Source organism: Elephas maximus, chromosome 21 (assembly GCF_024166365.1).
Source record: "Elephas maximus indicus isolate mEleMax1 chromosome 21, mEleMax1 primary haplotype, whole genome shotgun sequence".
Lineage (NCBI taxonomy): Eukaryota > Metazoa > Chordata > Mammalia > Proboscidea > Elephantidae > Elephas > Elephas maximus.
In genome coordinates this window covers 62,325,328-62,345,030 of record NC_064839.1, presented here as the reverse complement: position 1 = coordinate 62,345,030, position 19,703 = coordinate 62,325,328, and the positions used below count along the sequence as shown (strand labels likewise).

Sequence of the window (19,703 nt, the reverse complement as noted above, 5' to 3'; positions counted from 1 at the left end):
GTGTGTGTGTTTCTCAGGTCTGTACATCCCACTATGTGATGAAGATGGCTACTATAAACCAACACAATGCCACGGCAGTGTCGGGCAGTGCTGGTGTGTTGACAGATATGGAAACGAAGTCACAGGATCTAGAACAAATGGTGTTGCAGACTGTGGTAAGGAGAAGGGTTACTTGTTTAATAACATCCCAGGCACAGTATTCCAAAACCCATTTCTTTGTTCAAATATTTATTCAGGACCTACTTTATGCAAAGACTCTATAATACACTTAAGAGTGGGCACCATGAAAGACTTTTTTCCGGGCATATTGAAAATTGTATAGATAACAAATGGAATCATATGGTTAGATGTTTTCCTACTTCAAGTACAGAAAAAATTTTAGATACCCCCTTTTTTCCCCTCAGGTTAGGCAGCCCTTTGCTATCCATTCTACTCCAATTCAGCTACATCCAGTAAGGGCCAGGTCCCCATATGACAGCCCCTTTGCTGTATACCTCTGGAGAAAGTGACATAGGAAATATGTAGGCTCACCACCAAACAAAAACAGCAATTTTATAAAGTAAGAGTCTATAAGGGGAAACCCTGGTGGCATAGTAGTTAAGTGCTACAGCTGCTAACCAAAAGGTGGGCAGTTCGAATCCACCAGGGGCTCCTTGGAAGCTCTACGAGACAGTTCCACTCTGTCCTATAGGGTCGCTGTGAATCAGAATCGATTCAGTGGCAATGGGTTTGGTTTGTTGTTTTTTTTATAAATTACAGATATATACCATGTTTTCCTATGTTTGGCTGAGGGCAGTGTAATCTTTCGTTTGAAAGATGATTATACTTAATACTGTATTCTAACTCTTTTTTATGGTCATACATTCTATGGATATACCTAAAAAACAATATTACACCTCACAGACGTTCATTTTAAAGTTATAAATGTAGGATCTTGATTTGCTTCATGCAACATTTTTCCACAATACAAGATGCAAACCTGTATTGTGTTTGTGCTGAGGTTTTAGTTGCTGTTGTTTGCTTTAACGACAAATGCCACTTGACTGTATTCACACACATATCCACAAATGTACGGAAACTTGGAATTAACAGATTGAGTTTCAACTGATAAAAAAATGACCAAAATTTAAAATAGATATGCTTACTCAGCCTCGCATTTTAGAAATGGTTTTTTTTCTCCTCAGTGCATTGTGTAAAAAAAATTAAGCTGAGATTATATGGGAAAATACAAGTGGTGAACAATTTAAAATGATCTCATTTAGTGGTATGCTGTATTTATTTATTCCATAACATTTTTTATAGCTTTGTTGTGGTTTTCTGACCTGACTGATATGATTGGATTTAAGTGGAAAGAAGCCATACTCGATAGCTATAGCTGCCAAATATAGCATGACTTAACATGTAGAGAGCATGTCTTAGAAAATGTACGTATATATGTATGTATGTATGTAATTTAGTAGTCCTTGGGTGGCACAAATGTTTAAGCTGAAAGGCTATAGTTTGAACCCACCCAGAGGCACTTTGGAAAAAAAGGCCTAGCTGTCTGCTTCCTAAAGGTCACAGACTTGAAAACCCTGTAGAGCAATTCTGCTCTGCACACATGGGGTCTCAGTGAGTCAGAATCGACTTGATGGCAACCAACAACAACAACAAATACGTAGTTTAAACTGATTTTATTATTAATTATTCCAATGACCAGTGATACCAGTGATAAAGAATTTTATTTTTTGTTATGAATGAAAGTTCTATACAGATGAATTTACTGCATTTTTACATAAATAATGTGCACTTTCTATGTTTGTTTGCCAACTGCTCAAAATAGCATAGCATGCTTACGAAAATACCTCCCGGGGGACGGAGTGGTTGGCAAACAAATGTTGAAGGCATGTGTTATTTCTGTAAAAATAACCTGACAAGTGCATAGGGGAATTATATTGGGAGCATAAACATTTATGAATTATCTTAGCATGTTTAATTATTAAGAAAAATACATAAAGTTGGAGAATAGAGATAACATTTTGCTTGAATATGTCAGTGTGATTTATTGTGAGATTAATAATTTTATAAACATTGGATTACATGAATGAATTTCTTCTAATCAGCTACCATGGAATTTCAAGACAACTATTAGATAGAGTGGGGAATAAACACATACACACATTTGATGGGTGGAAAAGTGAACACAGGTTGAGATAAATGAGTATTGTGGTCTCTATAAATATAAATGGTTTCAAAATATATTTAAAAATATTGACTAGCTGTATCAGTGTTCTACTGATGTAATAAATTACCAAAAACTGATGCAAATTTACTGTTTTATTGATCTGTATGTCAGAGCCCAAGATAGGCCTCACTGTGCTAAAAATAAAGGTGTCAACAGCACCTTATTCTCTCTAGAGACCCTGAAGTTGACTTCATTCCCTGCCTTTTGCTTCTTGTAGAGGCCATGCACATTCCTTGGCTGACACTTTTGGTCCATCTTTTAAGCCTTCAGCATTGCACACCTCTGACAATTCTTCTGTAGTCATGTCTCCCTCCGATACTATTTGGGAAAGATTATCCAATTTAAAGAGGCCATGTAATTATATTCGGTCATCTATTTAACCCAGGATAAACTCCCAATCTAAAGGCTCTTTATTCAATCACATCTACAAAGTCCCTTTTGCCAGGTTCCAGGGACCAGGAAGTGGACATGTTTGTTAGAAAATTATTCTGCCTACCATACCAGTGTAGGAGTTTTAATCCTTTGTATAATTCAAAACAAAGTCTGAGAGGTTTCTATAAAAATTGGGCTGAGCTCAATATAACTGAACAGGGAATCTTACATATCACATATCAGTGATAATTCTGCTTGTTAGTATACGACATTTTAACAAATGAGAGAGATTCAATATGTGATAAAGTTGTCATGAGAATGGACCTTTCCTTATCTTTGTAAAGTGAGCTAAAAAGCATATTAAAATTTTATTAATTTCATCAAACTTGTATATCTCTCAGTAACTATCCCACTAACTCAACCAATAAAGATAATGTTTACTTTTTTTAGCTATAGATTTTGAGATCTCTGGGGATTTTGCAAGTGGAGATTTCCATGAATGGACTGATGATGAGGATGAAGAAGATGACATTATGAATGAAGAAGACGAAATCGAAGACGATGATGAAGATGAAGGGGATGACGATGATGGTGGTGATGACCATGATGGATATATTTGATTGATGGGATCTGAGATCAATAAATTCTAAGTTTCTAATATTTACAAAGTGATAGCCTATTGAGAATTATCTTCTTGCCCAAAATACAGTGATTCTAAACCTCACATATATTTTGTATAATTATTTCAACTATTGCAGCTAAAGTCATAGAACTTTATGTTTGAATAAGAATCATTTACTTTGAGTTTTTGTTTATGCCTTATAGAAAAAGAAAACACATATTGAGTCTAGTCAGAAAAGAAAAGAAAGTTATGCAGAGCTATTAACAAATTTTCATAAGAACATTTTTTAGATCTCCCACAAACAATGATAATCCATTTCTTGGACTATATGTGTTATTTTACTGAGAGAAATTCTAAGTTAAATTCACATTAACTTATTAGTGACCTGGAGCCCTGGTAGCACAGTGGTTAAGCATTTCACTGCTAACCAAAAGGCTGACTGTTCGAATTCACCAGCCAGTCCTTGGAAACTGTATGGGGCAGTTCTACTCTGTCATGTAGGGTTGCTGTGAGTTGAAATGACTCGATGGCAGCGGGTTTGGTTTCCTGGTGTTAGTGACCTGGGCCCTAAGGGTTGTATAAAATTATGCATGACTTGAATTGCAATTCCAAGGTGGCATCTCCCAAACCTAGAGTGAGTCAAAGGTGAATGAGGAAAATACCACACGGTGGGAAACACGAAGTGACCGTTGTAGAGTCCTCCAGTGTGTTACATTAATGGTGATGCTTTTAATTATAAAATTATTCTGGATATGATAGAGTATTTCACAAAATGGAAAATATGAAAAGCCATGGTTTCTGAAAGTTAAAAACTTAGCTGTCCTTTCAAATTTTTATTTTAATTTGGATGGCAGTCTCATGTAGATTCTGTTTTATTTTTAAGCAGCATGAGTTCTTTACTTTTCTAGCTTTCTTTATCCTTCTGACCAGCAATTTAGGGTGCAGAATTTAAAGTAAGAAGACAAAGGGAAAGATTTATTTTAATCATATTTTCACATACTGGTAAAAGTGTCACTTGCCCCAAGGTTAAGTTTAAAAATCTGAATTCTCCTTTTATTTCCTATTTTAGAGAAAAATTTCATTTACTATTAGAATTACAACATTTTTGTTACTAGTGCTGAAACTTAGAGAAAGTATTGTATGGTGCCTTGCAAAATAGAAATAGAAAGGTTTTAGCATGCATACCAATATAGGATATTAGGCAATATATAAGCACACCTAATTACCAAATTAATGCCAGTATAGGTACTGCTGCTGGAATGAAGAAAATGGACTCTATTTCTTTCTTTTATTTTTCCTATTGTTACATAATTGCCGTGTGGACTTGTTTATGATTATTGTGTAGAGTAGCATTTAAGATTTAACTGTAGCAAAAATTGCTTTAATTGTTGTATTTAAGTTAGCATGTTAATTGATTGTGCAGACATTTTGGCACACCATCACTTTTAAGTATATCAGATCTATGGTTTTATGCCCATAATAAAAATGGAAAAACCTGTTGAATGTTACACATTGGTATCTTTAATTTCAACAGTGAGTCAGCTGGTTTCCCAATATACAATTCATTGAAAGCAAAAAGGTGGATTCTTTCCATTTGATTTATACACACTAAATAAAAGCATTAATGTTGACCTTAAGTAATATTTAAAGTATAATGCATTTTCTTTTTTACTGTTTATGTATAGTTTACAAAATAAAGAATCTTGTAACCAACTTAAACTGTTCCTTAATCATTTTCTTGGGTGTGGTGTAACAGATTGCTTTAGTGCGGCCTTTCACACCGTGGTCCTGTAACTTCCACCCAGGAGTTTGGGTGGGACAGTGCAGACAGGGTAATTGTAGCCCACCGAGGGGATTAGTCAGTTTTGCCATCCTGCTGGGCTTGAAATAAGCCACCCCAGAGGCAGGAAAGAGAGGACTCCATACCACCAATTAAGAACAGCCGGAAGCAGAGTCCTTTGGACCCAGTATCCCCGTGCTGAGAAACTCCTAGAAGCAAGAGACCGAGAGAGAGCAAACTCTAACCCTAAAGACAGAAGCAGTGGCAAGAGAGACTCGCAGGAGATGGTGCAGGGACTTCCCGGCCTACGGAGAGAGAAAGCAAAGTGCCTTTGGGCAGAGACTGGGCCAGGGAGAGGCATGCCTGTGAGCACGGCTGGGAAGAGGCTGTCCTGTTGGAAGAATTGTATCCTAAGCATTCCTCAACCTGAATTGTAACCTGTTACTTCCCTAATAAACCCCATAACTGTGAGTAGAGTCTGCAAGATCTGTGTGGCCATTGCAATGAATTATCGAACCCAACAGGGAAGTAGAGACTGCCATGGGAGGGACGGTTGGTGTCAGAATTGGTAAAGATGGTGGAGAGAGGAGGCACGTCTGACTTTCACCTCATTGGAATCAGCCTTGGGCTATTTATTGGCCTTGATTCTCCTTTCCCCTTATGAAGTTAGCAGAGGTCAGACACCACCACCATGCCATTTTTACATAGGGTATAGATAATAGCATGATTTCCTGATTTTTAAAATGGTTACTTCACAAACTAAGTAAGGAAATTGTTTTGAAAATTTTGAACTTCAAACTTGGAGCCCCTGGCATCTAAATATTGTTTTTCTAGATATGTTATTAATTTTTTTGTTTGTTGTTTTATTTTGATTTTGGCCATTTGTCATAATATTACAAAGTAGATAATTTTCTTCACTGAGAGTAATATATTCAAACCTGTTTTTGTACTGTCATATTTAACATACCTTATTTAATTTTTATAGCAATAGCATTATTTTTGAAGAGTGGTAGGATAATCTTATCTATTTATCAAATTTATAGGAATCATAAAATATAACTTAGATTGCTTGGCAAAAACAAAACAAAGCAAAAACCAATTCTATATGGAGATTTAGCAAATAAAGTTAAAATAACAAATATAATGGTCTTAAAACTAAGTTACTTTTAAAAAGATGTCAACATTCATACTCCCAAGAAAGCAACCAATTCAACAGCAAATATAAAATTGAAAATACTTTATATAAAGTATCAATTTGTATATAATATATATTTGTGTGTATGTGTATAAATATACTACAGGCAGTCCCCGGGTTATGAATGAGATCCATTCCTAAATCTGTCTTTAAGTCAAATTCGTAGGTAAATCGGAACAGGTACATAGGCTCTTATTTAGCATCAGTTAGTCAAATGTTTGTATTGGTATATAGTATATATTTTATCTTTATATGCGTATAAAACATTTAAACACACCCAAACCACAGTGTTTTCATGAGCATCAAAGAGTAGTGTATGTATTCCTTATTACAAACCATTTTATTTAACTCAAAATTTTAATATAATAGGCTTTATAGCGGTCTGTCCTTAGGTATGAGTTGTCCATAAATCTTAAGTTTGTAATCCAGGGAATGCCTGTATATATAATGTGTATTAGCTCCCTTTTTCATCCTTTAATTCATTCTGAATATTTGCATTCAATACAATTTTACTCGTTCATTTATTCTCAAAATATAAACACTGAGAAACTACTACAAACCAGGCACATTAGACACTGGAAATTCAGCAGTAAACAAAATAATCTTGGAACTAATATTCTAGTGTAGAAGACATGCAGTAAATAAGAAAATTAATCGTAATAGGTAGGATGTTCTGTAGTTATAAATACAAGGAAAAAATAATGTAGAAAAGGGAGATAGTAAGTGTTCTGGGACAGGTTGAAATTTGGAGTGGTTTAGCCCTGGTGCCATGTTAGGAAAAGTCCTTTTGAAGTGAGGGAGCAAGACATGAAGATCTGTGTGGGAAGAACATTCCAGGAAGAAGAAAGAGAAGCCTCTGAAGTGGGGGCAACCCTGCATGTTGAAGGAGCATCTAGGGGACACTAAGTCTGAGATGCTGGAAGTAATACTGATGCAGTGCCTGCTTTTCTATCACTTTTTATTCTCTCTCTCTCTCTCTCCACCCAGCTATAAATCTACTCGTCTTTTATTTCAAAATTTACTACAAAAGCAAGGTAAGCATTAGCTATATACAGTACACACACCATCCTTCCTGGGGCAAGGCAATTCAAGTAGTCTTTTTAAATAAATAGTATTTTCTCTCCTTAACTGTATATGAATTTCTGCCAGCTTTGTACTGCCTAATGTCTCTTTGACTTATTTTTCTGTAAACCAAACCAAACCTGTTGCCATAGAGTCGATTTCGACTTACAGCGATCCTATAGGACAGAGTAGAACTGCCCCCTAGAGATTCCATGGAATGGCTGGTTCATTTGAACTGCTGACCTTTTGGTTAGCAGAAATGCTCTTAACCACTATACCACCAGGGTTCCAACTTTTCTATATGCCTCATTAAAAGCTTCGCAAGTAAAATTAAAATAAATCAGTACATTGTAAAATATAGTTTAAAATGGCAAAGTAAACAGTTGTAAGGTTTTTGTAAACATGCACACTCCACCACATCAGTATTCAATTTTTTAAAAGACATCCTTGGGGAATTTATTTTTAATGTACTGTAATTTCCTTTGAACAGTAAACAAATGCATGTATGCATACCTGGCTTTGATGTCTATCTATCCCCCAAACAATATTCTTTTTTTTAATGTAAAGTATCTCAAGTAGGTTAGCACCAGACTTTTACTGAAGTTTACATGCAGACAAAATTGCCTTCTCTTTTTAGAGCTCTATTCACATTCATTAAACAAATGATCCAGTTTATAATACTCTCATGTATTAAACAGGGTTAATTATAGTACTTACTTCATAAGGTTATCGTGAAGATAAAATGCATTAAAATGTGATGACCAGCACGTAGGAAATACCAAAGAAGCACAATTATGATCTTAATGTACAGGGGCATAGCGTACCAAAATCATATTAAAAAAAAAAATACATGAATTCCACACCCAAATTTCTTATTATATTTGTTTTCCCAAGTATTTCTTCATTTTTGAATAGCTAATTATCAAGGGTATTATCTTAGTCATCTAGTGCTGCTATAGCAGAAATACCACAAGGGGATGGCTTTAACAAAGAGAATTTTATTTTCTAATGGTAAAGTAGGCTATAAGTTCAAATTCAGGGTGTCAGCTCCAGGTGAAGGCTTTCTCTCCCAGTTGGTTTTCTCGTCAATCTTCCCCCAGACTAGGAGCTTCTCTACACAGGGACCCCAAGTCCAAAGGACTCACTCTGCTCCCGGCACTAGTTTCTTGGTCGTATGAGGTCCCCAATTCACTGTTGATTCCCTTTCTTTTTATTTCTTCATAAAAGTTCCCCAGGGAAACTCCCTTTACATTGGATCAGGGAGGTGACCTAACTAAGGGTGGTGATACAATGCCATCCTAATCCTCTTTAACATAAAATTATAATCAGAAAATGAAGGACAACCACACAATACTGGGAATCATGGCCTAACCCAGTTGACACATATTTTGGAGGGATGCAATTCAATCCATGACAGGTACTATTAACTAATATCTGTGTACATTTACTATATGTAGCACACATGAAACTTTACATACAATGAATCCATACAATAAACTAGGAGATGGGTATGATTTTTTTTATATTACAAAGTATTAGAGAAAATAGAACTCACCATACCCAGTTCTCCTCTTGGCATAGGGGACATCTTCCTTGTCTTCTTAACAGTCAGGTTGGAGCAATGTGACTACTTTGTACAAAGAACTCTGAGTAGAAGTAATGAGTGTGGTGCCTTACAAAGTAGGTGTCAAAACCACCAATTTTAGAGGCTGTTGAAATTGAAAAGTAATATAGCTCATATTGCCTTGACTTCAACCTAAGTCTCCCAATCCCACTGAGAATTTCAGTGACAATCCTACTAAAGCATCTAACGCAAAATGCATCACCTGTTATAAATAAAAGAGGGTTGTTGTTGTTAGGTGACATTGAGTCAGTTCTAACTCATAGCAACCTTATGTACAACAAAACTAAACACTGGCTGGTCCTGCTCCATCCTCACAATCATTGCTATGTTTGAGCCCGTTGTTGCAGCCACTATGTCAATCCATCTCACTGAGGGTCTTCCTCTTTTTCACTGACCTCCTATCTTAAGAAGCATGATGTCCTTCTTCAGGGACTGGTCCCTCCTGATAACATGTTGAAAGTATGTGAAACAAAGTCTCACCATCCTTACTTCCATGGAGCCTTCGGGCTGTACTTCTTCCAAGACAGATTGGTTTATTCTTCTGGCAGTCCATGGTATATTCAGTATTCTTCGCCGACACCATAATCCAAAGGTATGAATTTCTCTTCAATCTTCCTTATTCATTTTCCAAAATAAAAGTATGACAGTTATTTAAAAAACAAACAAACAAAAACCATAAACACTACAACCTGGCTTCCAGGGTTGAATCTTGGCTCTGTATGACTTGAATCCTGGCTGTGTGACTTTGGGCAAATCACTTAACCTCTCTGTGACTCAGTTTTCTAATCAGTAAAATAGGTGTGATACTAATCCCTACCTAATAGATTTGTGTCAAAGTGGCTAAGCACTCAGCTGCTAACTCAAAAGTCAGCTGCTCAAGCCTACCAGTCACTCTTCAGGAGAAAAATGTGGCAGCCTGCTTCTGTAAAGATTACAGCCTTGGAAACCCTATGTGGCAGTTATACTCTGTCCTATAGGGTTGCTATGAGTCAGAATTGACTCGATAGCAGTGGGTTTTAATAGAGTTGTAGGGGAGGATTACAAGCCTTAAAATGTGTAAAGGCACTTAGAACAACACCGAGCCCTCAGAAAGCACAGAAGTATAGTTTTTATTTAGAGGAGAAGGGGAAAAGTAAAATCGATACATGAGCTACTATTTTTTGACAAGTCACATTTTTGTTTTAAGATGGGAATACAGATACTGTTATTCTTGTGCTCTATCTTAGGAAATCTCTAGCTCAGAAAAATTAAGTGACCTCCAAAAGCCACCCAGGACAGCAGCATAGAGACTAAAGCACCAAGTCAGGCAGCCCCAGCTCAATACCATCCAATACTAACTTGATTTTGATCTCTCCTAATTGTTCTTTCTTAAAAGGCACTTTCTATTTGAGGGCTAACCTTTTCAAAACATTGGTTATCTGCATTTTAAGATGGCCCATCCAAAAAAGGGGTTATTTACAGAAACTTCTTAATACAGGTTTCCAGAAGTGCAATTTTCAAGGAGTCATTTTAATTGATATGCTAAATACTGCCATGTTCCACTGATTTTTAGCCCCTTGGAGTAAGATTTATAAGTGCCAGAGTTCAAATAACTGCAATAATTAAATATTAGAAATCCATTTTAGAACTTAGAGCATAGGTTGGAGTAAAACACTTGAAAAAGTAATTTAGAATTTGTTTGGGGAGGGAAAAGATAATAGTGGAAACTGAGGAGAATAGAGAGCCCAATTTGGCATTTCTCAAATTATCTCAAACAGAGTGTAAATATGTGACATGAATCATTTTACATTTTTCAAAAATTTCAAAATTCTTATTTTCTCATATAAATATTACTGTGAAAATAGGCCACTATTTAATTAGATATTGTTGTTCCTGATCTGACCTGTAAGTTTTTAACACTTTTTGGATTTAGAATAATGTGTTCCAGGTGCTTAGCATTAACCCATTCAAAGCAACAGAAACTTTTTCCGAACTAATTTGACCATCTGGAGAAAGATATATACATGATAACAGGAAATGCCATTTTCTGTAAGAAATATTTCTGGGGAAAGTAACACATAAAAAATTCTAAATCAAGCCTCATTTTCTTCTTATAAAATAGAATGACAAGAAGATGAGTCATATATATGTGATATTTGCCAAAACCCCAAATAATCATATCTCAGGGTTGGTACAGTAAGTCATGTGAAGCATGGACTGCTGAGAATAGTATTTGGTATCAGGAGTAACATCATGAACGCCCATGTAAATGAACAATTTCTTTTATAAGGATCAGCACAAAGCTGGTTCCTATGAAATGGAGGTTAAAGAGGTCCCTAATGCCCAACTTTTCCAGGCTGCTCTATCTCTCCATCAGCTCCGACATCAATTACTCCTTCTCCCCTCAGCACTCTCCCTACCATCTTTGGGTTCCATCATTTGCTGCAACTTCTCACAGTGCTCACAAACTGTATCAAGGAAATGGTTCATGCAGTTGTTTAGGCTGGCAATTCCCAAATCCGCGGGTCAGGCATAGATTTCTTCTGACCCAAATGGCTGCAGGAACTGAGGAGTCCAAAGCGACAGGTCAGAACACAGGCTGCTGGCTTACAAGCTACAGAAGCTGGCAAATCAGGTCAGATGATAGGCTGCCGGCCCATGGGGCTACATTTAAGCTGGCAAATCCCAGAATTGGCAGGTGAGATGGCAGGCCTCTAACTCAAGTCCCAAGAACCAAAGGTCAAACAGTAACGATCCAGATGCAGGATCCAGATGCAGAGAAAGAGAGCCCCATCAGGCACTACATATATATCTTGGACACAGGCTACACCTCAAAAAAGGACATAACTTGAGTAAGGCTGAGACTTGAGTCATGCCCTCCTGCAAGGCTGTGACTCAAAATATACCCACACAAATCCTGCCTCATTAATATGTAGAGGTTAGGATTTACAACACATTAAATGTAGGACAATCATATAATACTGAAAATCATGGCCTAGCCAAGTTGACACATAACCCCAACCATCACAGATTCCATATACCTTATTTGCATAGTCCCACTCAAGCATTATGTATGAGTCACAAAGACCGTGGCTATAAGGGCTATATTAAGTAATTCATTGCACTGTAGGCCAGTCCCTGGCACTTCTAGCCACTGACCCTTTCATACTTGAAGGATTAACTTCCCCCTTCCAATCATTTTATCTGTCCAAAAGAGTCATTAACAATTATCCTTTAGTAGGGCAAAAGAGTTCCACGGGTGAGATTACTCAGGTACTGGCCATTTAGGTCTGCTGCAAGTATCCATCTGATCTGGTCAGGTTCTCCAAAAGTCATCTCAGCTTCACCTTTTCTGGTATCTGATAGAATTTAACTGGGAGAAGGTTATTCCCTTGCTCTGAGCCTCACGACGTATCAGCATAGCAAAATCTTCAAGGGACTTTAGGTTCTGCCACTGTACTTCAGTCCAGTACAGCCTCCCTCTTAGTCCTATCTTTCATACTTATGTCTTCTACAATTACAGTTTTTACAATCACAATTAACCCTGTGAACAATCAACACTCACAAATGAATCATATAATCCTAAAACAGGAAACAGAGGCCCACCCAAATCTGCAAACAAAGTAACAAGAAATGGGCCAGGGTGCAGAAACAAAGCCATTCCCCAGAACAATGCGGCAAGGTATCAGAAAATAGCCCGCAAACTTCTTTAAAGTTGTCTTACAGAAGTAGCTGGAGAAAACCAGCCCCAGGGACATGTACAGAACATCCACCTGTGACTGCTATGTGACCTTCCACCAGGGGCAGTGAGGGGCTGTAGCAGCAGCCAAGAGACTGTGCAGGCGTGACACCCATAATAAGTTCTTCAGGACAGGAGCCATCTTGGAAAGCTGCTGCACGCACCATAGTTAACATATCCCTGCCTATTCCTGTGAATAAACATGAACATTTTCTCGCCCAAGAACTTTTAAAAACCCAGGCCCGTCTTTTGTTCTGTGAGATGGGGGTATGCGTTGCTTTAGGCCTTCCTAAACTCCACTTGCAAGCATCTTCAATGAAGCTTTGCTCATGTGGAAAATTCTGCGTTCCTTTTTTTTTTACCTGTTCATTCTTGACCAGCGAGAGGCAAGAACCTTATTCCAGTCACAATCCTATCAGCATCTGCCCCACCCTCTCTGCCCCATACCAATCAGGGAAAAAGGAAACTATTTAGTGGGGTTGTCCCTTGGTCCCCTTATTCTGAGTGTAAGCACACCCACAAAAGTGTGTAAGCCATACTTCATGCCTTTATCTCTCCCCATTTTAGATAGCCAATGTTTAAATTGCCTGCCCCTATCAAACCAGTACTCTGAGGAGACAAGCATGTTCTTTGGTCTTGAAGAATCTTCTGTTCCAGTTGGAACTTTGAGAACCCAGTACTCTGAGGAGACAAGCATGTTCTTTGGTCTTGAAGAATCTTCTGTTCCAGTTGGAACTTTGAGAACCTGCATCCATAAGCAAAGTCCAGTCTAGAGCAAGCCATCAAATTGCAGAAATTTATACTAGCTTATGGTTTCAAACATCTTTCCCTTTATTTGGTCGGGTTACGATCAGCTCATCCCTAGCCATCCAAGCTAGGTCACAATGGGTAGCCCCTTCTCTCTCTCTCACCCCTAGCCCCCCTGGGCTAGGTCAACGGGCTCCACCTATGAACTCATGAGTCCACACAACTCTCTGTACTTCTCAGCAGCCAGCCTTCCTCACTCTCTTATCTCTAGCTCCCATGGGCTAGGCACCACTGGAACATGTCCAAACCCGGCCCATCTCTTCATTGCTTCTGTTCTGTCACTTCCACACATTGAGTGGATCCAGGTGGTCACCACAAGGGAGCATGTCAGGCTGTCTATTTGCAGGCTCATTTTGACTAACGGTCCTGGAAAGCAATTCCTTCTGACGGGCACTGACTTTTCCTGCCTCAGGGCACCCAAAGGCAAACCCCTTGTTGAAATTCAAAAAGCAAAACAGTCACTGTTTTTTTTCCTGCAGGCCCTTCCTTCAAATGCAAATATTCTGTTCTCTCAGCAGTTCTAGGTGGTTCTGCTTGTCTTTTCAAATGCAAAATTCCTGGGTGGGGCTCAGATTTTCAACCTAAGGCCCCATACGCTGCACACATGGCTACTGCGATCAAGCCAACAGCCTGTGTTTGTTCTGGGCAAATTCTAGTTCCCTTTTAGCTTATCCAATGAAGTATTGAATAAAGGCAGAGTTATATGCTTTCTGCAATATAAACTAAAAAAGCAAAAACCAAATCCAGTGCCGTTGGGTCGATTCCGACTCATAGCAACCCTATAGGACAGAGTAGAACTGCCCCATAGCATTTCCAAGGAGCTCCTGGCGGATTTGAACTAATGACCCTTTTGTTAGCAGCTGTAGCACTTAACCACTATGCCACCAGAGATTACAATATATGACACCCAATATTCATGCCTGTCATACATTTAGGCCTGCTTTACAACAACAACAACAGTAGGTAGGAAATATTCAATATCCATAGTACATTCAAATAAACACATGACCCTTTTAAACATTTCATTCTCATCTTTTCCACCCATTCACTATCTTTCCATTCATGAGCATATGGCTGAAGGCTTCTGGCTGGGTGGAAGGAGAAGACACTGGCCCCCTATCAATCATCTTGCTTGTCTGGATTGGCTTTTTTCAGGCACCACCCCAGATGAGGCTTTTCTCCCCTTAGCTGTGACATAACTTTCCATCTAAGCAAACTATCTAAGAATCAAAAGTTTCACTTCTCAAGCCTGACTTCCTTTAACTTCACAAGGTGGAAGAAGAATCAAGGTCAAAAGCCCAAGGTTCCTTCCTGTGAGGCAAAGGTCCCATATGCCTCCTGTCTTCACCATCTTTACCAATTCTGACACCAACCATCCCTCCCATGGTACTCTCTACTTCTCTGCTGCGTTCTGTAATTTATTTCAATGGCCACATGGAACTCACAGACAATACTCATGATTATGGGGTTTATTAGGGAAATTATAGGTTACAGTTCAGGTTCTGGAATGCTCAGGATATGGTTCTTCCATCAGGACAGCCTCTTCTCAGGTATGCCCACTGACACACCTCTCTCTGGGCTCTTGGCCTCTGACCTGCAGCAAAGGGTTACAAACCTCTTTTAGCTCCGCCAATAAATTTCCCGAGGTAGTCCACTTGGCCAGTAAGCCTCAGGCCAAAGGCATTCAGCTCTGGCTCTATGGGTTGACAAACTTAGCTCCACAAAGTGCCCAGAGGCACCCTGCTCCGCCAGCAAGCTTCCTGCCTGAAAGCACTTAGCTTTCTTGGTCCTTGGGCCAGGAAGCCTACCATGCCACCTCCTGCAAGTCTCTCCTGCCACCATTTCTCTGCCACTGTTTCCCACCATCTTCACTGTTACAGCTCTCTCTCAGTCTCCTGGTTCCAGGAGCTTCTCATCACAGGGATCCCGGGTCCAAAAGGTTTGCTCCAGTCTTGGCACTTCCTCTTTAGTGGTGGTAAGATCCTCTCCTTCCCACCTCTGGGATGACTTAGTTTACATCCCTTTGAGAATGAGCATTTTTGATAAAAGATTCTATAAAAAAGATCATGATCCAAAAGAGAAAACCATGACAGAGTTGTATGTAATTCTCCCAGAATCCAGATTTCTGGCTTTCATAGAGGTTGGGGCAACCCAGACAGGCCATCGCCTTTGGGTGTCATTTTGAACCTCAAGTTTGAAAAAAAAAAAAAAAAAAACTGATTCCTGAAGCCACTTTGAGGTAAACAATTATCCAGATAAACTAACAAGACTATTTTTGCTCTGGGCATTGTGCTTTTTTTTTTAAAGAATTCAGTCTGTTTTGAGACACTGACTCCTAAGATCAGTAAATAGAGTTATGTTTAGGGTAAATCAGTAATTGGCTTAATTAGTCTTCAAGACAATGTTGTATAAAATACCTGTCTAATGTTTATAATCAAACTCTCACCCTCTTGCTATACAGAAAATTATGTATCTTAAGAAAACCGGGCTCTCAGAAGAGATCGATCTCATGAGTCAGACTCCATTTTGTCTTAGATTCCACTTCTGCTTCTGAGAAAGTGACCCGTGACTGTTAATAGGTAAACCAAAGAGGGGTGGCCTGCCCTCAGGGAGTGCACTTAGTATGTTTTAGACATTAACTGGAGACCTCCAACAGGAGGAGTGCATCCTGTATTATCTTGCTAATCATGAATTCTCTAATGAAAACTTAGTTATCATATGTAAGTTTTTCTATATTTCCTGTTTTCTCTGGACAAACTTTGTGTGTTCCTTCTAGATTTTTTATTTATGTGATATAAAAAATAGTCACCTATATATATATATATATATATATATATATATATAGTCACCTATACATGATCCCTTTCCAACTGATTGTGAATTTATGTGGACAATTCCTTGTTTAAATTCTTGATAAACACATAGACAGTACACTTTGGGAACTTTAAGATTATCTTTAGATATCCACAGTAAATATTAGAAAAAAAAAGGTAATGTTAAATTTGTTAAAAAAAAAAAAACATAAGAATCAGAAAAAAAAAAAGCCCATTGGTCCAACACTCAGGGTATAGTGGGTAATTTTAATTCCTATTTACAGTATTTTTGAATTGGAGAAATCTTTAAGAAATTTATCAATCACTGTGGGACAAATAACAGATGAAGTTGTTAGTGGGATGGAAACACAACAGTGATCTCTGGCCTCATTAAGCCAAGGTGACATGACATGACGTAATAGCCTTAGATTTTTATTTATTGGTCCAAGAAAAGTGTAGCCTGTGCTATAACAAATATGTCTCGTTAAATAACACAAGAAAATAGCACACATAAAATTGGACAACAAGCTACTTGGTTACACACTATAACACCTTACAAACATCAAATTTATTGGGTTGGTTACTATGAAGAATAAATACATGAGCTAGGTTACTACTGCTGGGGACAGTCCTGATAGTATAAGACATAATAAAATTTATCCTCTATTGTCTTACATACTTAAAAGGCAAAAGAAAAGCCTCGGACTAAAATGTTGATGTACATTGAGCCTGCAGTTGGTGAGAACTTTTTTCTTACTTAAGATCCTGGTGAAGAACCAGATGGTATCCAGTGGAAAGCAAACACCATGAGTTTAAAAAGCCTGCAGTGGCTGCCATCCAGGAGCTCAACTAAGTCCAGGTATTGATCATCGATGTGTTCTCTGTCCTTGAGCATAGGGAATGTAACCCAGCTGGAGCTGGGCTCACAAAGACTCACAAAGACACATCAACTGAGCCCTGAGATAAAGACAATAGATGACGCAATCCTGAAAATTATCTTTTAGAGATCTTTTCACAAAAAAAGCCAATTGAACAGAACGCAAAAGACTTTCCACTCTTATCTTTTTTCTATTAAAAAAAAATTTTTTTTTCTATTAGCATTTAGTAAATACAAAATTTGTTGGACCAATAAAACCCCCCAAATCCTGACAAATTGCCAGCCAATAGTGCAGTCCCTGGAATTGATCCAGAGTGGGACTACTATTCAAAAGAGGGTGTGAGTAGGCTGAGGCATTATAGAAAGTGCTTACTAAAAGGCCTTAAAACTGGGGTACAAAAACAGGAAAACCTCGCAAAAAATTTATGAAACAACTCAGGAACCTAAAGAAAAGCCCTCTGAGTTTCTTGAAAGAATTTTTCAGGCCTTCCAGAGACACACTGGCATAGATCCTGAAGTTAGTGAAAATTAACAAATGGTTAATATCATCTTCATAGGATAAAGCTGTATAGGTATCAGAAAAAACTCCAGAAATTGGATAGAGGACCAGACTGCAGCTGGTGAGATAGTCAAGCACTTCCAGCAGTAGGGATGGGCGGTAAACAAAGAAAAATACAGGGACCTGGCTTGTCGGTCAAGTACTTGAGTGTTATCTGGTTGGGTAAGAAGGAAGTGGTGCCTGAAGTGGTGATATGGTCCAAGCCTACCCCCACCCAAAAACTGTAAAACAACCACAGATATTTGTCAGGCTCCTAGGATACTGTGCTCCTTTATACCCCATGTAACCCATAGCCTACAGTCCCTATACAAATTAGTGAAGAAAAAGTGAGAATAAAGTAAACAGAAAGTTTGGATGAGAAAGTGACACAGGAGGATAGAAGAAAAGAGAATGAGTGAGAGAGACAAAAAGAGACAAAGGTTAGAGAGAGAGAGCTAGAAGGTGAGACTGGGGAGAGTTCTAGAAAGCAAGAGTGTGAGAGAGAGAGCCCATAAGAAAAGAGAGACAGAGACACAGAGAATGTAAAGAAAAAAACTGTGAAATTGAGAAACAAAAGAAGGGGAGGCCAAGATATTTGGTGGACAGTGTGGGAGGCACTCCCCTCTAGTACCTGGTTTCTACTCTTTTTGGGCCCACCAGTTGCTATACTTCTACTTCTGATTTTTGGGCCTCATCTCCTCAAGCTTCTGGTAAAGTTTGTGTCCTCTAGGTTACAATTCCAAGATGATGTAGGGCTTCCAGCCCATTCCTGAAAGTGAGACCACCATTTCTTACAAAATTTTAGACCAGATAGGGAGAGATTTCTACTCTGCTAGGCAGGCCAACAACCCAGTGTTAGCTTGAAGAAGTTACAGAAGAAGAGACACCCTCATAAAGAATAATGAATATGAAATCTCTCAGGGGGGATTGAGACAGATACGGTTAACTGTGCCAGTGGAACAAAAGAGCTGTTGAAAGATTACTATCTAGAAGTTGGGTAAACAGGAACCACACCACAACAACATGAGATAAGGCTGAAAAAAACCATGAATTACTATCTCCTTTTTAGTGTTTTTCTAGTCCCTTCCCCCTTTACAGGCTCCCGCATGTGCAGAAGAACAAAGTGCGACTGCTGTTTAACCTTCCCTAGCCCTCCAAGGATGGTGATGTAGGACCAAAGATCAGTGTGCTTGTGCAATATAACATAATAAGTGATGCCAAGAGCTGCCAAGAGGACTCCATCTTGAATATCAGCAGGTTCCATCTTGGATTCCAGATGTGTGCGCAACCTAATTAACACGCACTGCCATTCTGAAAAGTACCCACCCCTTGCAAGAAGCTCGCTAAATATTCATTACTCTGTTGTCTCCACCAAACCCATATAAGCCCTAGCCTTGCTTCCCTTTTTGAGTCAGTCTTTTGGAGAGGCTTAGATCCTCACTGACTCCTTTTGCTTGACTCAACCAAAATAAAGCCTGCTGAAGATAAAGTTTGTCTTTTTCTCGTATTCTTACTAGGGATAAGGCAAGGAGCCTTTTTTTTATCAGATTGGCAATTGGTAACACCTTTGTTAATATTCCATGACCTATTTACATTTTTCTACTCAATCATTATGTATGAGTCACAAACACCATGGTTAAAAGGGCCACATTAAGTAACTCATTGGATCACACCATGTCACTTTCAGTTTAGTTTCTAAAATTCATGATAATTTGAATAATATTTTGTTTCCATTTCAGTGTGTGTGTTTCTTCTGGTCTTATTTTTTGTTGGGGATTCCTCAATGGGCCACCATTTAAAATGACAATGCAGCCCAGCAATTGAAAGTATAGAGGAGCAGAAGAGAGTTAACGAGGTTAATTTCTACATTAATTACTGTATACCTCTGGCATTTTTGCATTTCTTTTGTTATCTTTGTTATTGTTAGGTGCTGTCAAATTGGTTCCGACTAATAGTGACCCCCCACGTGTCTGTCAGTTTGTCTTACTGTGGGGGCTTGCAAGTTGCTGTGATGCTGGAAGCTATGCCGTCGGTATTCAGATACCAGCAGGGTCACCCATGGAGGAAAGGC

At 38.5% G+C, this 19,703-nt stretch overlaps 1 protein-coding gene across 2 annotated transcripts in view; it reads left to right on the top strand.

Annotated features, from left to right (window-relative positions):
- SPOCK3 (SPARC (osteonectin), cwcv and kazal like domains proteoglycan 3) overlaps positions 1 to 4,891 on the top strand; it is a 513,758-nt gene extending 508,867 nt beyond the window's left edge. For both annotated transcript variants that reach the window (XM_049864182.1, XM_049864181.1), the window contains exons 10-11: positions 18 to 155; positions 3,047 to 4,891. In XM_049864182.1, coding sequence (XP_049720139.1) covers positions 18 to 155; positions 3,047 to 3,216 — 308 coding nt within the window. In that variant the 3' untranslated portion in view covers positions 3,217 to 4,891. The remainder of the gene's footprint in view (positions 1 to 17; positions 156 to 3,046) is intronic.
- The last annotated feature ends 14,812 nt before the right edge of the window (positions 4,892 to 19,703 follow it).